Here is a 22,082-nt window from a genome sequence, read left to right on the forward strand (position 1 = left end):
TCACTAAACTCAGGTAATTTTGAATGTAGTAAAATGTACATAATGTTAGAGGATGATATTCGTTACTTGCACTGAGCTGTATTTTAAATTTTAATACAGTTGAGCATAGATTAGGACTAATAAGATTCTTGTAAACATTTTGGAAAATACAAAACTGTGAAGAGACTCTGTGATGTGAGCATGGAGTGTACTGGAAAAGATCAGACCTGGGCTTGGGATGAAAACCACCACTCCCCAAACCCAGCATCTCTGCTAAACACACACGAGTGTTCATTTTCCAAAGCAGAAAGAAAGTAAGAAGACAGGAAGTTACTTCATTAATTGTGATAGTTTAGGCACATCCCTCATTTTTCTTTCCAAGACACTTGTTCAAGTCAAGTGGAAAAAAACAAATTCACAGCATGGGAATCTCACAGAAACACTTAAACCAGTGAACATGAGTCATGGGGTAGAAGTACAGGGAGGTGGTAAAAAGACTGTGTCTGTGATTTGAGCCTGGAGTGTTCTGGAAACATCACACCTGGGCTTGACTGATCATTTCGTCTACCCGGAAAACCCACTATCTATAATCAACACAATGAGTGTTCATTCTCAGAAGCAAAGAGAAACCAAGAAGATGGGGAGTTTCTCCATTAACTATGAGCATTTCCACACATTCCTTATTCCTTTTTTCCACAACCTTGTTTAAAGAGAGAGAGAAGTATGAACTTCATAGTCTTATGATGTCAGAGTGACGTCTCCAGAACCAGTGGACATCAGATGTCACGGTGTAAATGAATCACATGAAATGCACAATCACTGCCTGGGCATTCTGGAATTAACAATGAAATTATAACTTGAATTTAACATTTAAAAATCTCAATTTTATGCAAATTTCATTTCACATATACTTCCCCTGTTTAGTATCCTAATAATGCATTTAAGTAGTAAGACTCAGCAATGCAAAAGACAGCATCTCCTAGTTTTATTTCTGAAAATTTTCTGAAAAACTCTGGTCCTCTGAGTTGAGTCACTGGGCTTCCCAGCTGGCTCAGTGGTAAAGAATCTGCCTGCCAATGCTGGAGATGCAGCTTCAGTCTCGGGGTGGAGAGAATCCCTGGGATGAGGAAATGGGAATCCAATGCAAAATTCTTGCCTGGAAAATCCCATGGACAGAAGAGAGTTGGTTCTTTGTATAATGGCATTCTCAAACTCTGTTTTAAATATCTATATTGCACCCAGGTGCTAAGTCATCACTGCATTTCGCAACATCCCTAAAATCCCAACACCAAACTGCAGGGGCTCCCGGCTGATCCAGGGTATTCGAAGGAGAGACGGCTAGGCGACCTATTCAAATGTTAATTAGATATAATAAAGAGGAATAGAATGAGGATAGCTCAGTAGGAAAATTCAGTGGAGAAAAGAAGCTGAGTGGCTTGGTTTACGCGGAAAATCAATATAACCCGTGACACCAGGTTAGCTCTGACCACGGAGGCCGCAGGCGCCCTCTCGAATAGCGGAAGGTGCCCCACCTTAGACACCTTCTCGAGTGGGTCTTAGAAGCCCAGGCAAATAAATGGTCGCAGAGGACATCCACGCTCCAGATGGACACTCAGCTAGAAGTTAAAGGGAAGAATGACATGGGGAGACCAAGCGTTGGTGAGCAAGGCCCATAGCTTTATTTTCAACAGGGGCTTTTATACCCTAAGTTACACATAGAGGACAATAGGGGATGCAAAATCAGCAGTCTTTGATGCTTATCAAAAACCAGGGTTTCTTTCCTGCAGATTTATCGTATACAAATGGTTTAGGTGATTTACATCATCTTCTGGCCAGAGGCCTATTAACATTTTATGACTCTTGACAAGGACTTATCAACAAAGACTTATTTTCTCTAAGAGTAATTATTTTAAGGTTTGGCGCCATCCTCCGAAGATAAGATTACGTTCCTATAGGGTGGATGTGTAATGGGTTTACAAAGGAAAGAATTTACTACCTTAAGGGTCTAAAGTTACTAACACCAGGCCACTACTTATTTTTTCTACATACCAACTATATTAATTAATGCACATTCAAGGATACAATTCAGGGGATGTGAAAACTTGGCAACAAACATTGGCTCATCAATGAAATCTTTTACTAGTTTTATTCTGACAGTTTCTAATTCTCTGAGAGGCTCTAAGCTATTTGAATATCTTAAGCTTCCCGTGCCTCTGGAGGCTGGGAGACTGTAAACAATCGTATGCATAGCTGTAGGTGTCCGGGTAAACTTGTCAGGCGAGTTAGAGAACCATCTGAGGGGTTTGGATTTAAACACTCCTAATTGCCCAGGAACTTTATTAATTGGAGCTGTAAGTTAACTCTTTGACAGAGAGAGTGAGATGGTGGTGGGGGACAGCCCCCAGTAAAGTCAGAGGCGAGAGCACAAAGCAATAAAGTAGGCAGACTCTGGTTTTTTGGGTGTAGATGCTCGAGAATATCCGGGGGCACTCCCGAGGCTCGATCCCGCCTTTGCGTATGCCGAGCCCCCTTCCTCATGACCTTTGTCACGAGTGGAATGTCTCTCGCCGGCTCCCGGCATCAAACCACATCCCAGTGGGAGTGAGGATAGGAGTGACTCCCCATGCTGATCTCTCACAAAAAGAATAGTTTCAACAGTTCAAAGTCCCTGATTCACGTTGAGAATTCATTATGCTCCACAGAAAGCGAGGATGCAGACAATGGAGCAAAGGCTCTGGGACAGAAGGAAGTCTAAAGGGCTGGTCTTCACTATGATAAGAAGAAATGGGAAGAAATAAGATGATGAGATGCCCGGGAAGAAAAACTAGGAGCAGAAAGCTAAAGGCTTGCAGATTCTCATTTGGGCATTTCAGGAGGAAAAGCAGATGCAGCCCCAGACCCAGGACAGGATATTTACCTGAGAAATTGCCATTTCCTCCTCTTCTTCCTCCTGCTCTGTCTTCTCTGGGGATATTACGCTGCAAACGCACTTCTGAAGTTTCAGAAAATACCGTTGAGGGCATCACAATAGCTCTTTAACCTGCAACCAATGCTCCTACAGACAGAAGGGCCTTGAAAAGCTGAGAAGACTGACCTCTCCTGTCCTCTGTCTCAGGAGAGATTCAGGAACAATCAATTCCTACCTGGAGACCAGCCTGTGAACTTATTTCTTGATTGTTCTCTCCCCATAGAGAGCTCCTAACATTCTCCTCACACAGATGATGTGAGCTGACTGCATTTCCCTGTCCAAATCCAGCTAGACCAACCTGTTGCCTCTCCGTGGAGAAAGCCAGGGCTCAGCTCTCACAGATGGATCACGAGGCACTTCCTTAACCAGGGCCTCTGCTTAGAATGCCCTGGAGCACTTCTTAGACACCACAGTGATGCTCCCACAGGACCAACATAGAACTCTGTTGGGAGGGCATCAGTGAGGTCAGTTCCTGACACTGGTCATGTGATCCTGATGGAAAACCAGATGGAAACTACTTGGGTAAAGATTCTTTCTGAACCATTTCAATGAATACAAATCCCTGGTGGTCAGGTCCCCACTCCAAGTAGTTATCAATCTGCAGGTCTACAGTGTGGCCGTTAATGGAGTCATCAGCAAATCCCACTTTTTTCTGATGTTTCTTCTCCCAAACCAACGTTCAGGAGTCCTGAACTCAAAGCCTCACACTCACCACACCTAAGACCTCTCTGTAGGGGAGGATTTCGGGCAGGGATTTCTGAGAGAGGGCAAAGCTAGAATCAGGCAGAGAGAACGCCAGTTCTTGCAGTTTAGCCTGTAGAAGTTACGCTGGGTGAGGTGCTCTGGGATCCCTAGGGTGTGTGTGAATTAACCCATTTAAACCAATACAACAAATCCGGTGAGCACTGTGAGGGTGTCATTGAAGGGGGGCTTGTAAAGTAGACCCTGGAGTTCAGCAAGACTGTTGATCTCAAGGAAGCTGGTCATCTAGACCAGGTGCTCACAGGACTGGCTTTTGTGAGTTCAAGAAACCGCAGGCTGCCTGCTGCCCAGACAGATGCTGAGGCAGCAACAGCATGGACCAGTTTATGGAAATTGTCAACAATATTCATTTTTTGATATAAGGATATGAGATTTGTGACTTTTACAGCTTACCAGACAAAGCCTAGGAAGCACTTAGGAAGCGTGGTATACACTAATTCCACGCCTCTTCCAGGAAGACTTTCTAATACGTTTCTGGGTTATCACAGAAGCTGTCTTCATTTCAACATTGTCAAGTAATAATCATGACTTGTGTGTTGATATTATAAAGATACATCAATATTGCAGTGAACTCTCATTGTGTTTTTCTTACAAATCAAGGATATTACTATTGAAACTTTTGAACCAACTTCTATCTTACTTTAATACATGGAAAGATTAAATGATCACTTACATCATGGCAACTTCCAGATATTTCACATCAGTGCCAAACACCTCCATTTAGATGGTCATTGTCCATTTTACATTATGGTATCCTTCATCTTCTAATGGAGGATAGATAGAAATGGTTGCAACACAATATAAAAAGGCTAATCTTTAACAAACCATAAAAAAACTACGTTTTCCAACACAGTAGAAAGCTTAGTATGGATGGAGTGTTCAATTACATTCATGTAAAAGAATCTCAAATCATGTCATTCTAAACAAGCATACAGATAGCAATCCACTCCAGTACTATTGCCTGGAAAATCCCATAGACACAGGAGCCTGGTAGGCTACAGTCTATGGGGTTGCAAAGTTGGACACAACTGAGCGACTTTACTTTTGCTTTCATACATACATTGCTAAGAATTGTAACTTTCTAACCACCAACCTTCATCTCACGATTCATGCTAATATGTCCATTTTCTATGTGTTTTAACTATGGAGCACTCCCTACAGTCATTGTACTTCAGAGAAACTTCTGAAAACAAGATTGATGAAATGCCTTCTATTATGCAATCTCTGATATTTATTTCCATTTAACTTTTGATTAAATACTTTTCTACATATTGGTTACGTCATTTCCATTGTTTTTTTTTTTTTTTTCTATAAACTCTTGTGTTTTCTGGTGCATGTTTAGGGCAAACCTCTTCCATCACTTGTTCCATTACTAGAATTTCGCTCCAGTGTGTGTTCTCAGATGTTTAGTGAGATAAGCACTCTGACTACAGGCTTTGCCACATTCAGTACATTCATAAGGTCGCTCTCCAGTATGCATTCGCCGATGTTGAGTAAGAGCAGAGTTGTAACCAAAGACTTCGCCATATTCAGTACATTTATATGGTCTCTCTCCAGTATGCATGCGCCGATGCTCAGTAAGATTATAACGCGTAATAAAGGCCTTGAGACATTCTGTCCATTTATAACGTCTATCCCCGGTATGAATTGGGTGATGTTGAAAAAGGGCTGAACTCCTAATAAAGGCTTTGCCACATTCTTTACATTTGTATGGTTTTTCACCAAATGGATTCGATGATGTCGAGTAAGAATTGAGCAATGATGAAAAGCTTTGTTACATTCTTTACCTATATCAGGCTTCTCTCCAGTATGGATTTGCTGATGAGAGGTTAGATCTGAGTAACAGATAAAGGCTTTGCTCATTCTGTACATTTATAAGGTTTCACTCCAGTATGAATTTGCAAATGTTGAGTAAGATGTGAGTTGTAAGTCAAGGCTTTGCCACATTCTGAATATTTATAAGATTTCTCTCCAGAGTGAATTCGCTGATGTCCAGGAAGAAATAAGGAATGACAAAGGCTTTGTTACATTCTTTACATATATAAGGTTTCTCTCCAGTATGAATTCGCTGATGTTGAATAAGGTCTGAGTTGCAAGTAAAGGCTATGCTACATTCTGTACATGTATAAGGTGTCTCTCCAGCATGAATTCACTGATGTTGAATAAGGCCTGAGTTGTAAGTAAAGGCTTTGCTACATTCTGTACATTTATAAGGTTTCTCTCCAGCATGAATTCGCTGATGTTTAATAAGGTTTGACTGGTAAGTAAAGGCTTTGCCATATTCTGTACATTTATATGGTTTCTCCCTAGTGTGAATTCGCTGATGTTGAGTAAGAAATGAGGAACGATGAAAGGCTTTGTTACATTCTTTACATATATAAGGTTTCTCTGCAGTATGAATTCGCTGATGTTGAATAAGGCTTGAGTTGCAAGTAAAAGCTTTGCTACATTCTGTACATTTATAAGGTTTCTCTCCAGTATGAATTCCCCAATGTTGAATAAGGCATGAGTTGTAAGCAAAGGCTTTGCTACATTCTGTACATTTATAAGGTTTCTCTCCTGTATGAATTTGCCGATGTTTAATAAGGCTTGAGTTGTAAGTAAAGGCTTTGCCACATACTGTACATTTATAAGGTTTCTCTCCAGTGGGAATTCTCTGATGTGGAGTAAGAAATGAGGAATGATGAAAGGCTTTGTGACATTCTTTACATATATAAGGTTTCTCTCCAGTATGATTTCGCCAATGTTGAATAGGAAGTGAGTTGTAAGTAAAGGCTTTGCTATATTCTGTACATTTATAAGGTTTCTCTCCAGTATGAATTTGCCGATGTTTAATAAGAACTGAGTTGTAAGCAAAGGCTTTGCTACATCCTGTACATTTATAAGGTTTCTCTCCAGCATGAATTTGCTGATGTTGAATAAGGTGTGAGTTGTTAGTAAAGGCTTTGCTACATTCTGTACATTTATAAGGTTTCTCTCCATCATGAATTCACTGACGTTGAATGAGGCTTGAGTTTTAGTAAAGGCTTTGCTACATTCTGTACATTTATAAGGTTTCTATCGAGCATGAATTCTCTGATGTTGAATAAGGTTTGACTTGTAAGTACAGGCTTTGCCACATTCTGTACATTCATACGGTTTCTGTCCAGTGTGAATTTGCTGATGTTGAGTAAGAAATGAGGAACGATGAAAGGCTTTGTTACATTCTTTACATATATAAGGTTTCTCTCCAGTATGAATTCGCTGATGTTCAATACGGTCTGAATTATAAGTAAAGGCTTTGCTACATGCTGTACATTTATAAGGTTTCTCTCCAGTATGAGTTCGCCGATGTTGAATAAGGCATGAGTTGTAAGCAAAGGCTTTGCTACATTCTGTACATTTATAAGGTTTCTCTCCAGTATGAGTTCGCCGATGTTGAATAAGGCATGAGTTGTAAGCAAAGGCTTTGCTACATTCTGTACATTTATAAGGTTTCTCTCCAGTATGAATTCGCTGATGTTCAGAAAGAAATGAGGAACGACGAAAGGCTTTGTTACATTCTTTACATATATAAGGTTTCTCTCCAGTATGAATTCGCTGATGTTCAATAAGGTCTGAGTTGCAAGTAAAGGCTTTGCTACATTCTGTACATTTATAAGGCTTCTCTCCAGTATGAATTCGCCGATGTTGAATAAGAAGTGAGTTGTAAGTAAAGGCTTTGCTACATTCTGTACATTTATAAGGTTTCTCTCCAGCATGAATTTGCTGATGTTTAATAAGGCCTGAGTTGTAAGTAAAGGCTTTGCCACATACTGTGCATTTATAAGGTTTCTCTCCAGTGTGAATTCTCTGATGTTGAGTAAGAAATGAGGAACGACGAAAGGCTTTGTTACATTCTTTGCATATATAAGGTTTCTCTCCAGTATGAATTCGCTGATGTTCAATAAGGTCTGAGTTGCAAGTAAAGGCTTTGCTACATTCTGTACATTTATAAGGTTTCTCTCCAGTATGAATTCGCCGATGTTGAATAAGAAGTGAGTTGTAAGTAAAGGCTTTGCTACATTCTGTACATTTATAAGGTTTCTCTCCAGCATGAATTTGCTGATGTTTAATAAGGCTTGAGTTGTAAGTAAAGGCTTTGCCACATACTGTACATTTATAAGGTTTCTCTCCAGCGTGAATTCTCTGATGTTGAGTAAGAAATGAGGAACGACGAAAGGCTTTGTTACATTCTTTACATATATAAGGTTTCTCTCCAGCATGAATTCGCTGATGTTGAGTAAGAAGTGAGTGACAGTTAAATGCTCTGCAACATTCTGTACATTTGAAAGGTTTCCTTCCTGTATGAATTCTCCTATGTCTACTTAGATTGGATGACTTACTAAATATTTTCTCACCTATCTTACACTTGTTTTCTTTCTGTGGATTCTGAACAGCATCCTGTTGAGTAAGTTCTGAACAGTGATTAGAAACCTTACCATATTCACTACAAGTCCTCTCTCCAGTACAAGTACTCTTATCTAGAGAAAAACCTGACATTTGATCAAAGGTATTTCTACTATTATTAGTTTTTGAATCCTTGTTTGAAGATTCAGGTCCCTGATGTTTCTTAAGGTTTGAGTCTCCTTCAAATGTATACCTAGTTTCATTGCCGGAATATCTTCTCAGTCCGCCATAAATACTCTTGTAATTATTGGAGCTGGGGCTCTTACTTAAGGTCTGACTCATTTTATTATACATGGAAAGCTGTTGTGTATTAACCATACCACAATATGTATTGAAGAATGATGGTTGGATTGCATCTCTTCCATTATCATCAACATTATACATCTTGGAATGGATAGAAGATATCTGTTGGGGGAAGAACTGTCTTTCATTTACCCTGGTATATTCCCAATCCGTCATTAAATTTAAGTTTTTGAGGTGAAATATTTGATACATTCCTAGGTTTACTTTTCGGAATACATCTTCCAATGCTGGATTCTTTGCCATCAAATCCTGGGTGTCCTGTGGAGACATAGCTGAAAGATACCAAATAACAAGTAATTTTACCTGCTATTCCTAGTGAATATCTTTAAAGATTTACAGAAAATTGATGACCATAGCTAGTTTAAAAATACAATGGAGATGGAAGGATCAAGATGCCAGAGGCTTAGGCAGACGTGGAGCTCATCTCTCTCTCCACAAATGAATGAGAAATGGGAACAATTCTCACAGAGCCCAGCTGAACACTAGCGGAGGCCCTTGGAAATCTGAAAGGAAAAGAAAGATTCCTGCTCTGTAGGGTAGGACAAAAGAAAGAAGAAGGAAAAAGAAGAGGAGAGGAAGTGGGTTGGGGCCTGCAACCCTGCAGGGAGATGAAAGTGAGGAGATGTCTCCATATTCAAGGAATCCCCTCACTGGGGGAGCTCAATTTGGACAGAAGAGCCTCATTCTCTGTGGGAAGAGAACATGGCAAACAGTGCGTGGCAGCAGGACAGAGTGAGACCTGCACACAGGGTTCTGACCCCAGCCCTGCCCACCCAGCCTTAGCGGCATGTCCAGCAATGCAGACAAGGGCTGGGTGCTGAAATGTGGGGTTTGGAGAGCAGACCCAGGCAGAGGACTGCGGTGTGCTGTGAGGAGACATACTGAGGGGACGGGAGAGAGGGAGGAGGTCTATAAACAGGATGCTTGTGGAGGAAGCGTGAACCACTACAGAGAAAGTGTCATTGTTGAGTGATGCCCAGAGAATGAGCCAGCTGCATCCTTTGTCCCTTATGCCTGCCCCTGCTATCCAAGGACTATGAAGAACTCTACACAGCCTGGGATCATTTGAGCCCCCAGCCATGGCCTCCCCCATCAACCTCCTCCACAATCAGCAGAATCCGGAGCTCTGGGGCAGCCTCAGGAGAAGACACCTGTGAGTTGGCCACATGCACAGATGGAGCAGAAAGCACAGGTGAATGCCAGCAATAAAGAAGAAAAGCTGAAAACTCTCCTTGCAGCAACACAAGCCACGGTATTATACCCATGACCAGCTTTGTAACCTCAGCCCCTACAGAGCATCTGAACCAACAACCAAGGGCTCTCTCATTCACGGCAGGTATAGCTTTAGTAGCTGTAGACTTTGTGGGCTCCTATCCAAGGGGGCTGGGCCAGGACAGAGCCTGAGCTTCTCCATAGCACTACAGCGGGTCCAGCTCCATGCTGAATGCAATCACAGAACCTGACTTCACTGAATCCATGCTGGTGACCTTGTGAAAACAACAGCTGAGAGACACCAGGGCCGTGTGCCATCATGCCCATGGTTAAGGTGGGGCCAAGAGCAGTGCTAGCACCTCATAACATGAGAGCTTGCAGAACGCATGAGAGAGGACACCAGAGCACACCCTGAGGGGAACATTCCTAGAGGAGTAATATTCAGTGACTTCTCTCCCAGTGGGTGTGCCCCAATCCCACCTGCCTGGCACCACAGATCAGAATCACAGCAAAGACTCAGATCTGGGAGCTCTATTCCACCATGCAGGGAGCAGACACCACCAGAGGGCACTAACAACCACAGAACAAGGGGGAAACAGCCCTGAATATCCAGGGCAGGCTCTGGTCACAGTTAACAGCAATCAGAGCACAGATCAAGAGAGGACAAGGGCACCAACCTCTGGACCAACCTCACCCACCAAGGTGCAGCTATCAGAAGGAAGATTAACTAGGTGGCTGCATGCTTCAAAACAAAGACCACATACAGAACGCAGGACAACATGAGATGGCAAAGACATACGATATAGGGGAAGAAACAAGATAAAACCCTCCAAAGACCACTGAATTAAGAGGTGATAGGCAATCTAATGATTACTTCTTGCTTTTAGTCATCTTAAGTGGAGACACTAAACACTTTCACAAATCCTAGGTGCCTAGTAATTCTTAAATCCACTTCTTGCCACACATGTTTCTGAGAATGTTCTATTAGCTGTTTCAATCTAAGAAGCATAAATGATAGTGACAGAGAACTAGTCAGAAACTGAGGACACATAAGACAGTGTCCAAGGAAGCTGAATACAAATAAGATAAACTTAATAAAGTCCTAGTTTTAAGAAATTAAATAAGAGAGACTTTAAAACTATGATTGAAAGAGGGAACTCTACTCATTGCTCTGTGGAGACCTAAATGGGAAGGAATCAATAGGACGGTAAAGACTAGAGATCTCTTTTAAGAATATTTCATGCAAACATGGGCTCGATAAAGGACAGAAACAGGATGGACCTAAAAGAAGAAGATATTAAGAGAAGTTGGCAAGAATATATGGAAGAACTATACAAAAAAGATCTTAATGACCGAGATAACCACGATGGTGTGGTCACTCACCTAGTAACAGACATCCTGGCATCCAAAGTAAAGTCGGCCTTAGAAGGCATGAGGACCAACAAACCTAGTGCAGGTGATGGAACTCCAGCTGACCTATTTCAAGTCCTAAAAGATGATAATGCTAAAGTTCTGCACTCGATAAGCCAGCAAATTTGGAAAACTCAGCAGTGGCCTCAGGACGGAAAAAGGTCAGTTTTCATTCCAATCACAAAGAAAAGCAATGCCAAAGAACGCTCAAACTACTACACAATTTCCCTCATTTCCAACAATAGCAAAGGCTCCAAATTCTCCAAGCCAGGCTTTAACAGTACGTAAACCGACAGCTTCCAGATGTTCAAGCTGGACTTAGAAACGGCAGAGGAACCAGAGATCAAATTGCCAACATGCCTGGGATCATATAAAAAGCGAGAGATTTCTGGAGAAACGACGACATCTGCTTTATTGACTATATCACAGCCTTTGATTGTGTGGACAAGAAACTGTGAAAAATTCTTAAAGAGATGGGAACACCAGACTACCTTACCTGCCTCCTGAGAAATCTCTATGCATGTCAACAAGCAACAGTGAGAACTGGACATGTGACAACGGACTGATTCCAAATTGGGAAAGGAGTACGTCAAGGCTGTACATTGTCAGCCTGCTCATTTAATGTATATGCACGGTACATATTGGGACATACTGGGATGGATGAAGCACAAATTGGAATCATGATTTCAGGGAGAAATATCCATAATCTCAGATATACAGATGACACCACCCTTAGAGCAGAAAGCCAAAAGGAACTGAGGAGTCTCTTAATGAAACTGAAAGAAGAGCCTGAAAAAGCTGGCTTCAAACTCAATCTTCAAAAAACAAAGATCATGGCACCGGTCAGATCGTTTCATGGCAAATAGTGGGAGAAACAGTGGAAACAGTGAGAAACTTTATTTTTGGGGGGTTCCAACATCACTGCAGATGGTGACTACCGCCATGAAAGTAAAAGATGCTCGCTCCTTGGAAGAAAAGCTATGACCAACCTAGGCAGCAAATTAAAAACCAGAAACACTACTTTGCTGACAAAGGTCCATCCAGTCAAAGCTATGGTTTTTCCAGTAGTCATTTACGGATGTGAGAGTTGGACCATGAAGAAAGCTGACTGCTGAAGAATTGATGCCTTTGAACTCTGCTATTGGAGAAGACTCTTGAGAGTCCCTTGGACTGCAAGAAGATCACACCACTCCATTCTAAAGGAAATCAGTCCTCAATATTCATTGGAAGGACATAGTGAAGCCGAAGTTCTGATACTCTGGCCACCTGAAATGAAGAACTGACCCACTGAGAAAGACCCTGATGCTGGGAAAGATTGAAGATGAGAGGAGAAGTGGACGACAGAGGGTGAGATGGTTGCATCGCATCACTGACTCGATGGACATGAGTTTGAGAAGGCTCTGGGAGTTAGTGATGGGCAGGGAAGCCTGGCCTGCTGCAGACCATGGATCGCAGACTCAGAACTGAACTGACTGATATGTATAATTGATGCTCTTTGCTGTATAGGAGTACAAAATTGGAAAACAGCTATATTCCAATTAGAACTTTTAATAAAGATTTCTTTATAGAATCTAAAAATTGTCATAGTTTGAATCAACCATTAATAATGTAGTGGAAAATGTGCTAAGATTTTATGTCCATTTATTTTAAAATTCTATGAGGTAATAAAACACAATAAAGTATTTTAGCACATTAGAATTGGGGCAAATACACTAAAGATATTTAGTATGAGATCATATAAGGTAAAGAGAAACTTTCAAGTCAACCTGAGATGTGCATTGTTTCATTTTCACCAGGTTTTGCTTTCTGCAGTGAAAAATTACTTGAATTTGAAATTTACTTAGAAGGTCCTCTGTGTCGCTCCCAGTAGATAGGAAGTTATAAATCAGAAAACAAAAACCCGTCCCTAGTATTCCTGGAAATTTGGTAGTTTGTCTACCACTCCACTCACACATTTCTGTCTAGAGATAGAAGGAAACTTTAAAAGGACTGTCATACAGTTACTCAGAAATGGGCAGAGTTTTCCTAGGGCCCCCAAGAAATCGAAGAGCAATGAATGAATGCAGTTTGTCAGAAGCCAAGAGGAGACTTTTAGGTCACACTGTGATGGAGAAAAGTAATCACTGGAGATAAATTCATGAAGATTTCAGAAAGAGAGAATGGGGCAGGTGATACATTTCTATCACAGTAGCAGAACCAACCCAGGTTTTCAAAAACCATTTCCATTGAAGCAAATCTCCCAACATCACGTGATGAAGGATGAGTTCCTTGCTGCTCCTTGGACCTCTCATCTGAGTCATCATCTCCAGCCATTCATACCTACCTGGGTAAATGGCTGTTGCCTCCATTCTCCTCATATTCCTGGGATCCTTCAATAGCTCCAGAAAGGTGACCAGGTCCACCTTAGAGAGAAGCCCTGGTGATCAGAGAAAGGAATATTTGTGTTGTTAGATTCATCAGTATCGAATCCAATATGTATTCAGGTGAGACGAAAATGCATTTTCTTCTAGAAAACGATTTCCTGAAATACTTTATTCAAAGCTGCTATACAATACTAACACACACCTAACAATCAGGTCCTGAGATTCTGGTCAAGTAGTACTAAGGCAAAAGTAAGTAGTGTCAATGTGAGATTAAGAGAGGGTGCAACTATTTAATACCACAGAACTTACACAATTACCAGTAACGTAGAATGAAGGATGCAGAGTACATCAAGGAAGAAAAACATCACCAGCACAACGATTCATCATGAAGCCTTTCTTTCTAAACTCAGAAATAACCTATTATCCCCTAGAGAGCACAGATCTGAAACTACTGTGGGAAGCAGAAAATTTCAGAAGACATTCTAGAAATGACAGAACAAAAACACAGTGGGTAGATAAGGGATTCTGGAAGGCAGTTATCCTCACCCAAGGAGGCCAGGTTCCTGTAGTTCTCTACCATCACGTCCCTGTACAATTTCCGCTGACTGGGGTCCAGGCATTCCCACTCCTCTTGAGTGAAGTCTATGGCCACATCCTGAAACATTAGCCGTCCCTGAAATACAAAGTACAGATGCCAATATGCCGTGGGAAGTCTTCCTAATGTGATCCAAGATGAAAACGGCAAGTTCAGAGACCTGGTCGTGATTTGGTGGCTTGGCTGGTATTATAAAATATATTTTTTTACACAGTTTTCCTATTTACCCAATTTCTAATGTGAAGAAAGGAGGATGAGTTATGATCCACAAGCCATTAGAGAAACTATTCTCATCTGAAAGAGCAATTATAAAATAATCAGGGCCACAGTAGCATATTTATTCCGTGATTCAGGAGCAGACCACGGCCATGTTTTAAGGCATCAGGATGGCAAAAGTCTAACCATGAGGGGTTACTTTTGGAGAAGATGAATAAGCTTTGTCTACATGTACCATAACCTTAAGTAACGCTTATTTACTTTACCAAAGTAACAAAAGATTTTTAAAATGAAAGTAAATCACTTAAAGGCAAAGAAATTCATAATCTCTTCTTGAAAGCTGCATTCTAAGAAAACTTTGTTGTATTAACATAGAGATTAGACTAAATTCCAGTCTGCTACCAGCTTACCAGATAGCAAACAAAAGCTGTTTATCGGTTAACCTTAGAAAAATCTTTTCCATAAATCATGAAGTAGCAGTATTTTTCCAAAGGCATCAGAGTGAAACCATAGAAGGCATGTTTAAATCTGATTAAACTGCAATTGACCGTGTAGCCTGGTCACTGCTGTGACTTGTAACACTTTAACAGGATAAGTAGAATTATAGTTGACCTGATTTTATTAGGGCATATCAGATCTATATGAACTCCACATAATTTTAGGATATCTATATTGGTAAAATCCACCATACACTATAATCTGAGAATATTTACACCCACTCAACAGGACTTCCCATGTAACTTTACATGTCCAATGAACCCAGGTAGTTTAATAGCTCCCTGGGATGTCTCAGGGGCCCTCTGAAGCATTTGAAAGTCAGCTAGAAGTCAAATCATTTAGGAAGCTTTGTGGACAAATATCAAAAGGGGTTATTATAACAATCTGTCAGATAAGATCTGAGTAACAGGCAAATTTGGCCTTGGAATACGGAATGAAGCACGGCGAAGACTAATAGAGTTTTGCCAAGAAAATGCACTGGTCATAACAAACACCATCTTCCAACAACACAAGAGAAGACTTTACATATGGACATCACCAGATGGGCAACACCGAAATCAGATTGATTATATTCTTTGCAGCCAAAGATGGAGAAGCTCTATACAGTCAACAAAAACAAGACCAGAGGCTGATTATGCCTCAGATCATGAACTCCTTATTACCAAATTCAGACTTAACTTGAACAAAGTAGGGGAAACCATTACACCATTCAGGTATGACCCAAATCAAATCCTTTATAATTATACAGTGGAAGTGAGAAATAGATTTAAGGGCCTAGATCTGATAGAGTGCCTGATGAACTATGGAATGAAGTTCGGGACATTGTACAGGAGACAGGGATCAAGACCATCCCCATGGAAAAGAAATACAAAAAAGCAAAACGGCTATCTGGGGAGGCCTTACAAATAGCTGTGAAAAAAAGAGAAGCGAAAAGCAAAGGAGAAAAGGAAAGATATAAGCATCTGAATGCAGAGTTCCAAAGAATAGCAAGAAGAGATAAGAAAGCCTTCCTCAGCGATCAATGCAAAGAAATAGAGGAAAACAACAGAATGGCAAAGACTAGAGATCTCTTCAAGAAAATTAGCGATACCAAGGGAACATTTCATGCAAAGATGGGCTCGATAAAGGACGGAAATGGTATGGACCTAACAGAAGCGGAAGATATTAAGAAGAGGTGGCAAGAATACACAGAAGAACTGTACAAAAAAGATCTTCACGACCCAGATAATCACGATGGTGCGATCACTGACCTGGAGCCAGACATCCTGGAATGTGAAGTCAAGTGGGCCTTAGAAAGCATCATTAAGGAAATAAAAAAAAAAAAGAAAGCATCACTACGAACAAATCTAGTGGAGGTGATGGAATTACAGATGAGTTCTTTCAAATCCTGAAAGATGATGCTGTGAAAGTGCTGTACTCAATATGCCAGCACATTTGGAAAACTTAGCAGTGGCCACAGGACTGGAAAAGCTCAGTTTTCATTCCAATCCCAGGCAATGCCAAAGAATGCTCAAAGTACTGCACAATTGCACTCAACTCACATTCTAGTAAAGTAATGCTCAAAATTCTCCAAGCCAGGCTTCAGCAATACGTGAACTGTCAACTTCCTGATGTTTAAGATGGTTTTAGAAAAGGCAGAGGAACCAGAGACCAAATTGCCAACATCCGCTGGATCATGGAAAAAGCAAGAGAGTTCCAGAAAAACATCTATTTCTGCTTTATTGACTATGCCAAAGCCTTTGACTGTGTGGATCACAATAGACTGGAAAATTCTGAAAGAGATGGGACTACCAAACCACCTGACCTGCCTCTTGAGAAATCTGTATGTAGGTCAGGAAGCAACAGTTGGAACTGGATATGGAACCACAGAGTGGTTCCAAATAGGAAAAGGAGTATGTCAAGGCTGTATATTGTCACCCTGGTTATTTAACTTATATGCAGAGTACATCATGAGAAACACTGGACTGGAATAAGCACAAGCTGGAATCAAGATTGCCGGGAGAAATATCAATCACCTCAGATATGCAGATGACACCACCCTTATGGCAGAAAGTGAAGAGGAACTCAAAAGCCTCTTGATGAACGTGAAAGTGGAGAGTGAAAAAGTTGGCTTAAAGCTCAACATTCAGAAAACGAAGATCATGGCATCTGGTCCCATCACTTCATAGGAAATAGATGGGGAAACAGTGGAAACAGTGTCAGACTTTATTTTTTGGGCTCCAAAATTACTGCAGATGGTGACTGCAGCCATGAAATTAAAAGACGCTTACTCCTTGGAAGGAAAGTTATGACCAACTTAGATAGCATATTGAAAAGCAGAGACATTACTTTGCCAACAAAGGTCCCTCTAGTCAAGCCTATTGTTTTTCCTGTGGTCATGTATGGATGTGAAAGTTGGACTGTGAAGAAGGCTGAGCGCCGAAGAATTGATGCTTTTGAACTGTGATACTGGAGAAGACTCTTGAGAGTCACTTGGACAGCAAGCAGTTCCAACCAGTCTTTTCTGAAGGAGATCAGCCCTGGGATTTCTTTGGAAGGAATGACGCTAAAGCCGAAACTGCAGTACTTTGGCCACCTCACGCGAAGAGTTGACTCAATGGAAAATTCTCTGATGCTGGGAGGGATTGGGGGCAGGAGAAGAAGGGGACGACCGAGGATGAGATGGCTGCATGGCATCACTGACTCGATGGACGTGAGTCTGAGTGAACTCCGGGAGTTGGTGATGGACAGGGAGGCCTGGCGTGCTGCGATTCATGGGGTTGCAAAGAGTCGGACACGACTGAGCGACTGAACTGCACTGAACTGAGCTTCTTTGGCTGGCAATACTGTGTTTTCTGTCATTCTGATGTGTCAGGAGGACAATGGGTTCCTTGGGATCATGATTACGGGTAAGTGTAAACAAACCCGTTCAGAAGTTAAGAAGCTTATCAAGTCCAAAGAAACAGCATTTCAGGAAAGAGACAGAATAAACAAACAAAAGGACTATGCCTCTTACCTCGGAATGAGTCATTTCTGACTCCTTGCTTTCCTCTTCCTCTGGGCTTCCTTCTCACGTAAGATCAGTCTTGGGAAGTGACCCCTGAATGTTGAAAATAGACTGTTCAATACCTAGAAAACCACACTGAGCTCCCTATAACACAGCCCCACACAGAGGGAGGATCACAAGAGGTACAAAATACAATCCTCTACGGCCACTGACACAGCAGGGATTCTGGAACACAGACTCAAACGTGGTGTTTTTAGTTTTCTTCTTTTCTTCAGAACTCGCGGCCCTTCCTGTGAAACCACACGTTCTAGGCTGACCCTCCCCTTCAAACCGTAGGCGAGACTCTGACCAAACTCCATACAGATAGAGCCTCCTTTACCTCTTCGTGGATCAGGGACTTAGGGGTTGGGCAATGCAGGACTTTAAGCAGCGGTCTCCACAAGTTAGAAGGCAGAACTCCCAGAGAAGGACGTGGACTCTAGAACGATAGTAACAGGAAGCGGATGTGGACCCCAGGGAGCCGGCAGCTAAGATGAAGGACTTCAGAACTTCTCACGGCGATACGAGGACATACACTGGGGACGGGAAAATGGAGACGGTAGTTTGAACGTTCACAGAGACCCCCGAAACCCAGGTGTGAAAGACAAAAGGCTGTGGGACTAGGAATCGGGTTTTAAACAAACAAAACTCACCAGGACACTCTGTCACTCATTTAAAAGCAATTCCGGGTCTGCAGGATACTGCGCACGCGCGGGAGGAAGATCCGGTACAGAGGCAGCTGAGTGCGCTACGGGGCGGCCAAGGACATACGACGAAAGGGGAGAGGGTGGGACGAGGCCGGAAGCGCAGGTACTAATGGGCGGGGCCAGTTGGGACGGAGCCTTACCTCCCCTCACCCCGCCCCTGTCAGTTTTGGGTCTGTTGGTCCTTCTGTCGAGCTGTGTTTCCTTTCTCTGCCTTTTGATGCCTTTAATCTCTTTGATTTCCTCTGGAGCAGAGCTGCTTCCTGCCTGTTCTAAGTTAGTGTTTCAAACAACTTAAGGCAAAAGAGAAGAATTTTGAGAGTTGCCTCTGTGGAAAGCCGAGATGTTTTCAGCAAGTTGAAAACGGGGAAAATGCAAAAGCCCTTTGTGTGTGTGTGTGAAGATGGGTGTCTCCTGAGTGACGAAAAGCAGAATGTAACCAGTCAGAAAATCCGTTGGGAGGAAGCCTCAGTAATTGTAACCAGAGACCTGCTTACGTCAGGGAAGCTGGCTTTTCTCTTAGGAAGTGATTCCAGAAAGAAAAAGGGCGACCGGAATCTACATTGTCGTTTATAACGTAACCACGGAAATGACATACCGTTACTCCTGTCAGAATCTGTTGATACACAGATTGCCTCTGTTAATTGTTGCTGCTGCTGCTGAAGCAACCAATTGCCCTGCTTCTTCCAGGACTGAACACGTTCCCAAGAAGCAGGACTTTTTGTGCTAAAAGTGGGCACGAATCTAGGGAAATGGGACGCGTGGATCACATCGACTGCTCTGCACTTAGCTTCCCAAACACCCTCCCCCACTGTTGGCTTTCTTTCCTAACCTCCTCCTCTTCACCCAGTCCTTGAAAGGATAATCTGGAGAAGCGCTAACACAAGACAGGAAAAATAGTGAGGGGCCTACAGACCATTGTATCCCAGGAGAGTACACCTTTCTCTTTAAATGTGAGATTAGCAACTTCCCTGGTAGTCCAGTGGTTAAGATGCTGTGCTTTCACTGCAGGTTATTGGGTTCAATCCCGACTCGGGGAGTTAAGATCTCAGAGTTGAAGTTTTAATCATTTCTTACACAGAAAGCATTAATCATTACAATATAAAGAAAAATGTATGTCAAGGTAATAAATTACTTATTAAAGAAAATGTGTTTAGGAGCATCCCCAGCAGCCCAGTGGTTAAGACCCCACCTTCCGATGCAGCATTGCGGTTCCTTCCCTAGCCAGGGAACTAAGATCCCACATGTTTTGGGGTGTGAACAAAATGAAAAGAAAATATGTTTCTTAAGTATCTGTGAGTGGGGACAAATTCTAAGTAGAGGATATTGATACTGATTTTCATGATAAAAGTATCAGTAGGTCAAATCTCACGGTTCCCTGCTGGAACCTCTGGTTCTGAATATGACTTTGGTCACGAAGAACTAGGAGAATATTCTCTAGGGAGTTGGCACTAAGGTGTACTGCTATTGCAGACTACAGTGGAAATTATGCAGGAATTTCTATCTATCAGACATTGAATCCTAACTATAAACAGGGGGTATTTGCCTCAAGATACTTTTGAGAAGTTCTATGACATTTCAGACAATGAGGTATGAACATTTCACCTTTGTAAAATGACAGATGGAGAAATTCTTGAAAACCCCTCTCAGGTGCTTTGGCTCCATTTGTCTACTCATAATCTTAATGGAGGCACAGTTCAGTGGTCTCAAGAATAGGAAATAACTCGTTTTTGGTTGAAACACTTCTCATGGATACAAACTATACAAGCAGACACATGAAATTCCCTTCCTTTGTCAGACCTCAGTATTTACTACAGGTTCCTTGAGAGTCCCTGTCTATATCCAGGGACCAAAGGGAATAGAACCTTCCTCAAGCATTTCAAGAGTCCCTTTGGAGATGATCGGTTCAAACTTTTAATTGTTGTTTTATAATTAGCAACTGAGCAATAAAGATTTTCACAAATAATCTCAGTTCTCCAAGCCAGTCTCACATCGCAGATACAGGTGAAAAGATAATTGCAGTTCTGAGGGGACATGAGGTCACAGGATCACAAACCCCTATCTAGGGGTCTGGCTGCCTCCCTCCCTGTCACAGGAGCAGCTTGACATGACCAATACTCTGAACCCAATATCCGGGCTATGTGAGAATACCAAGTGAGTATTTTCTGTTTCAGCTTGTGAGCAAGAATCTGCAAGAAACAGGTGCTTTCAGGAGTCTGGGTTGGTGACCATTCAGGAAAAATGAAGTGTTCTGACTCAAAGTAATGCAGTGCCAAAGCAACACTGGAAGGAAGAATAATTCAAAAAATGTAATAGAGCTATTAAAGGGAGATTAGATGCTACCAGATGTCAATTCGCAATGCTTCCTAACATATCTTAGTGTAATTCTTTTTGAAAAATATTTACTTATTTGGCTGTACTGGATCTTGGGAGAAGGCAATGGCACCCCACTCCAGTATTCTTGCCTGGAAAATCCCATGGACGGAGGAACCTGGTGGGCTGCAGTCCGTGGGGTCGCAAAGAGTGGGACACGACTGAGCGACTTCACTTTCACTTTTGACTTTCAAGCATTGGAGAAGGAAATGGCAACCCACTCCAGTGTTCTTGCCTGGAGAATCCCCAGGACTGGGGAGCCTGGTGGGCTGTTGTCTATGGGGTCGCACAGAGTCAGACACGACTGAAGTGACTTAGCAGAAGTAGCAACAGGATCTTACTTGTTATATATGGGATTTAGTTCCCTGATTAGGGATCAAACCTAGGCACCTCCCCCAAGTCCTGACCCCCCCACCCCACCCCCTCCCTCCGTGAAGCTAGCATTGAGAGCCAGGTGTCTTAGTCACTGGACCACCAAGGAAATCACAGTGTAATTTTTTTTGACAGTGATTGTTATTTTAGAATCCAAGCGATATGAAACCTAATGCTTAGTATAACTAATGACTGGAATTGCAGAGATATATGGGAAATCATGGAGTACCTTACAGAAATCATACATTTTGGGGGTTATAATATGTGTGCCAACAGTACCCCCAAGAGCAATAAATCTATAGGAATGATATTTATTAGAAACAGTGTATACATTTGACAATAGTGTGCTTAGTCCATCAGACGTGTCTGACTCTTTGCAACGCCATGGACTGTAGACAGCCAGGTTCATCTATCCATGAAAGTCTCCAGGCAAGAATAGTGGAGTGGCTAGCCATATCCTTCTCCAGGGGATCTTTCTGATCAAGGTATCGATCCCTGGTTTCCTGCATTGTAGGCAGGTTCTCTACCATCTGAACTACCAGAAAGCAGTAGAAATACCTTCTCTGACTCTGGAATTTATAAAGCGCTTAACAGAGACATTGTTTCCTATACAAAACATCCATAATTGGGTGATTTGTGTCAGACCATTTTCCAAAAGTAACTTCAGAAATGGGTTTCAGATGGCGGCTATCAGGCATAAAGGCCTAGTGTGCCCTATTCTCTGATTTGAAAATATTCTCAAAATTTATAGTTGTATAACTTCATTTTACAAAGTAAAAATCACTTTCTTAAAATGTCATTTTCTTTAAATGTGATATATTAATGTTTCAGATATCTTGACTTCCACTCAATACTTTTAATGTCACATTAATTA

General features: G+C 41.9%; 2 protein-coding genes across 2 annotated transcripts; both read right to left on the bottom strand.

Moving 5' to 3' along the window:
• Positions 1 to 5,023: 5,023 nt before the first annotated feature.
• Positions 5,024 to 6,695, bottom strand: LOC129630721 (zinc finger protein 883-like; the record flags this gene model as incomplete). Its single annotated transcript, XM_055551218.1, has 1 exon — positions 5,024 to 6,695. A coding segment is annotated over one exon (837 nt), but the record flags the coding sequence as incomplete, so codon positions are not given.
• Positions 6,559 to 9,467, bottom strand: LOC129632211 (zinc finger protein 883-like). Its single transcript, XM_055553675.1, has one exon. It carries the CDS (start codon positions 8,708 to 8,710, stop codon positions 6,767 to 6,769), a length of 1,944 nt encoding a protein of 647 aa, XP_055409650.1. The 5' UTR covers positions 8,711 to 9,467; the 3' UTR covers positions 6,559 to 6,766.
• Between the last annotated feature and the right edge of the window lie 12,615 nt (positions 9,468 to 22,082).

The sequence above is a fragment of the Bubalus kerabau genome, chromosome 17 (genome assembly GCF_029407905.1).
Source record: "Bubalus kerabau isolate K-KA32 ecotype Philippines breed swamp buffalo chromosome 17, PCC_UOA_SB_1v2, whole genome shotgun sequence".
NCBI classification, from domain to species: Eukaryota; Metazoa; Chordata; class Mammalia; order Artiodactyla; family Bovidae; genus Bubalus; species Bubalus kerabau.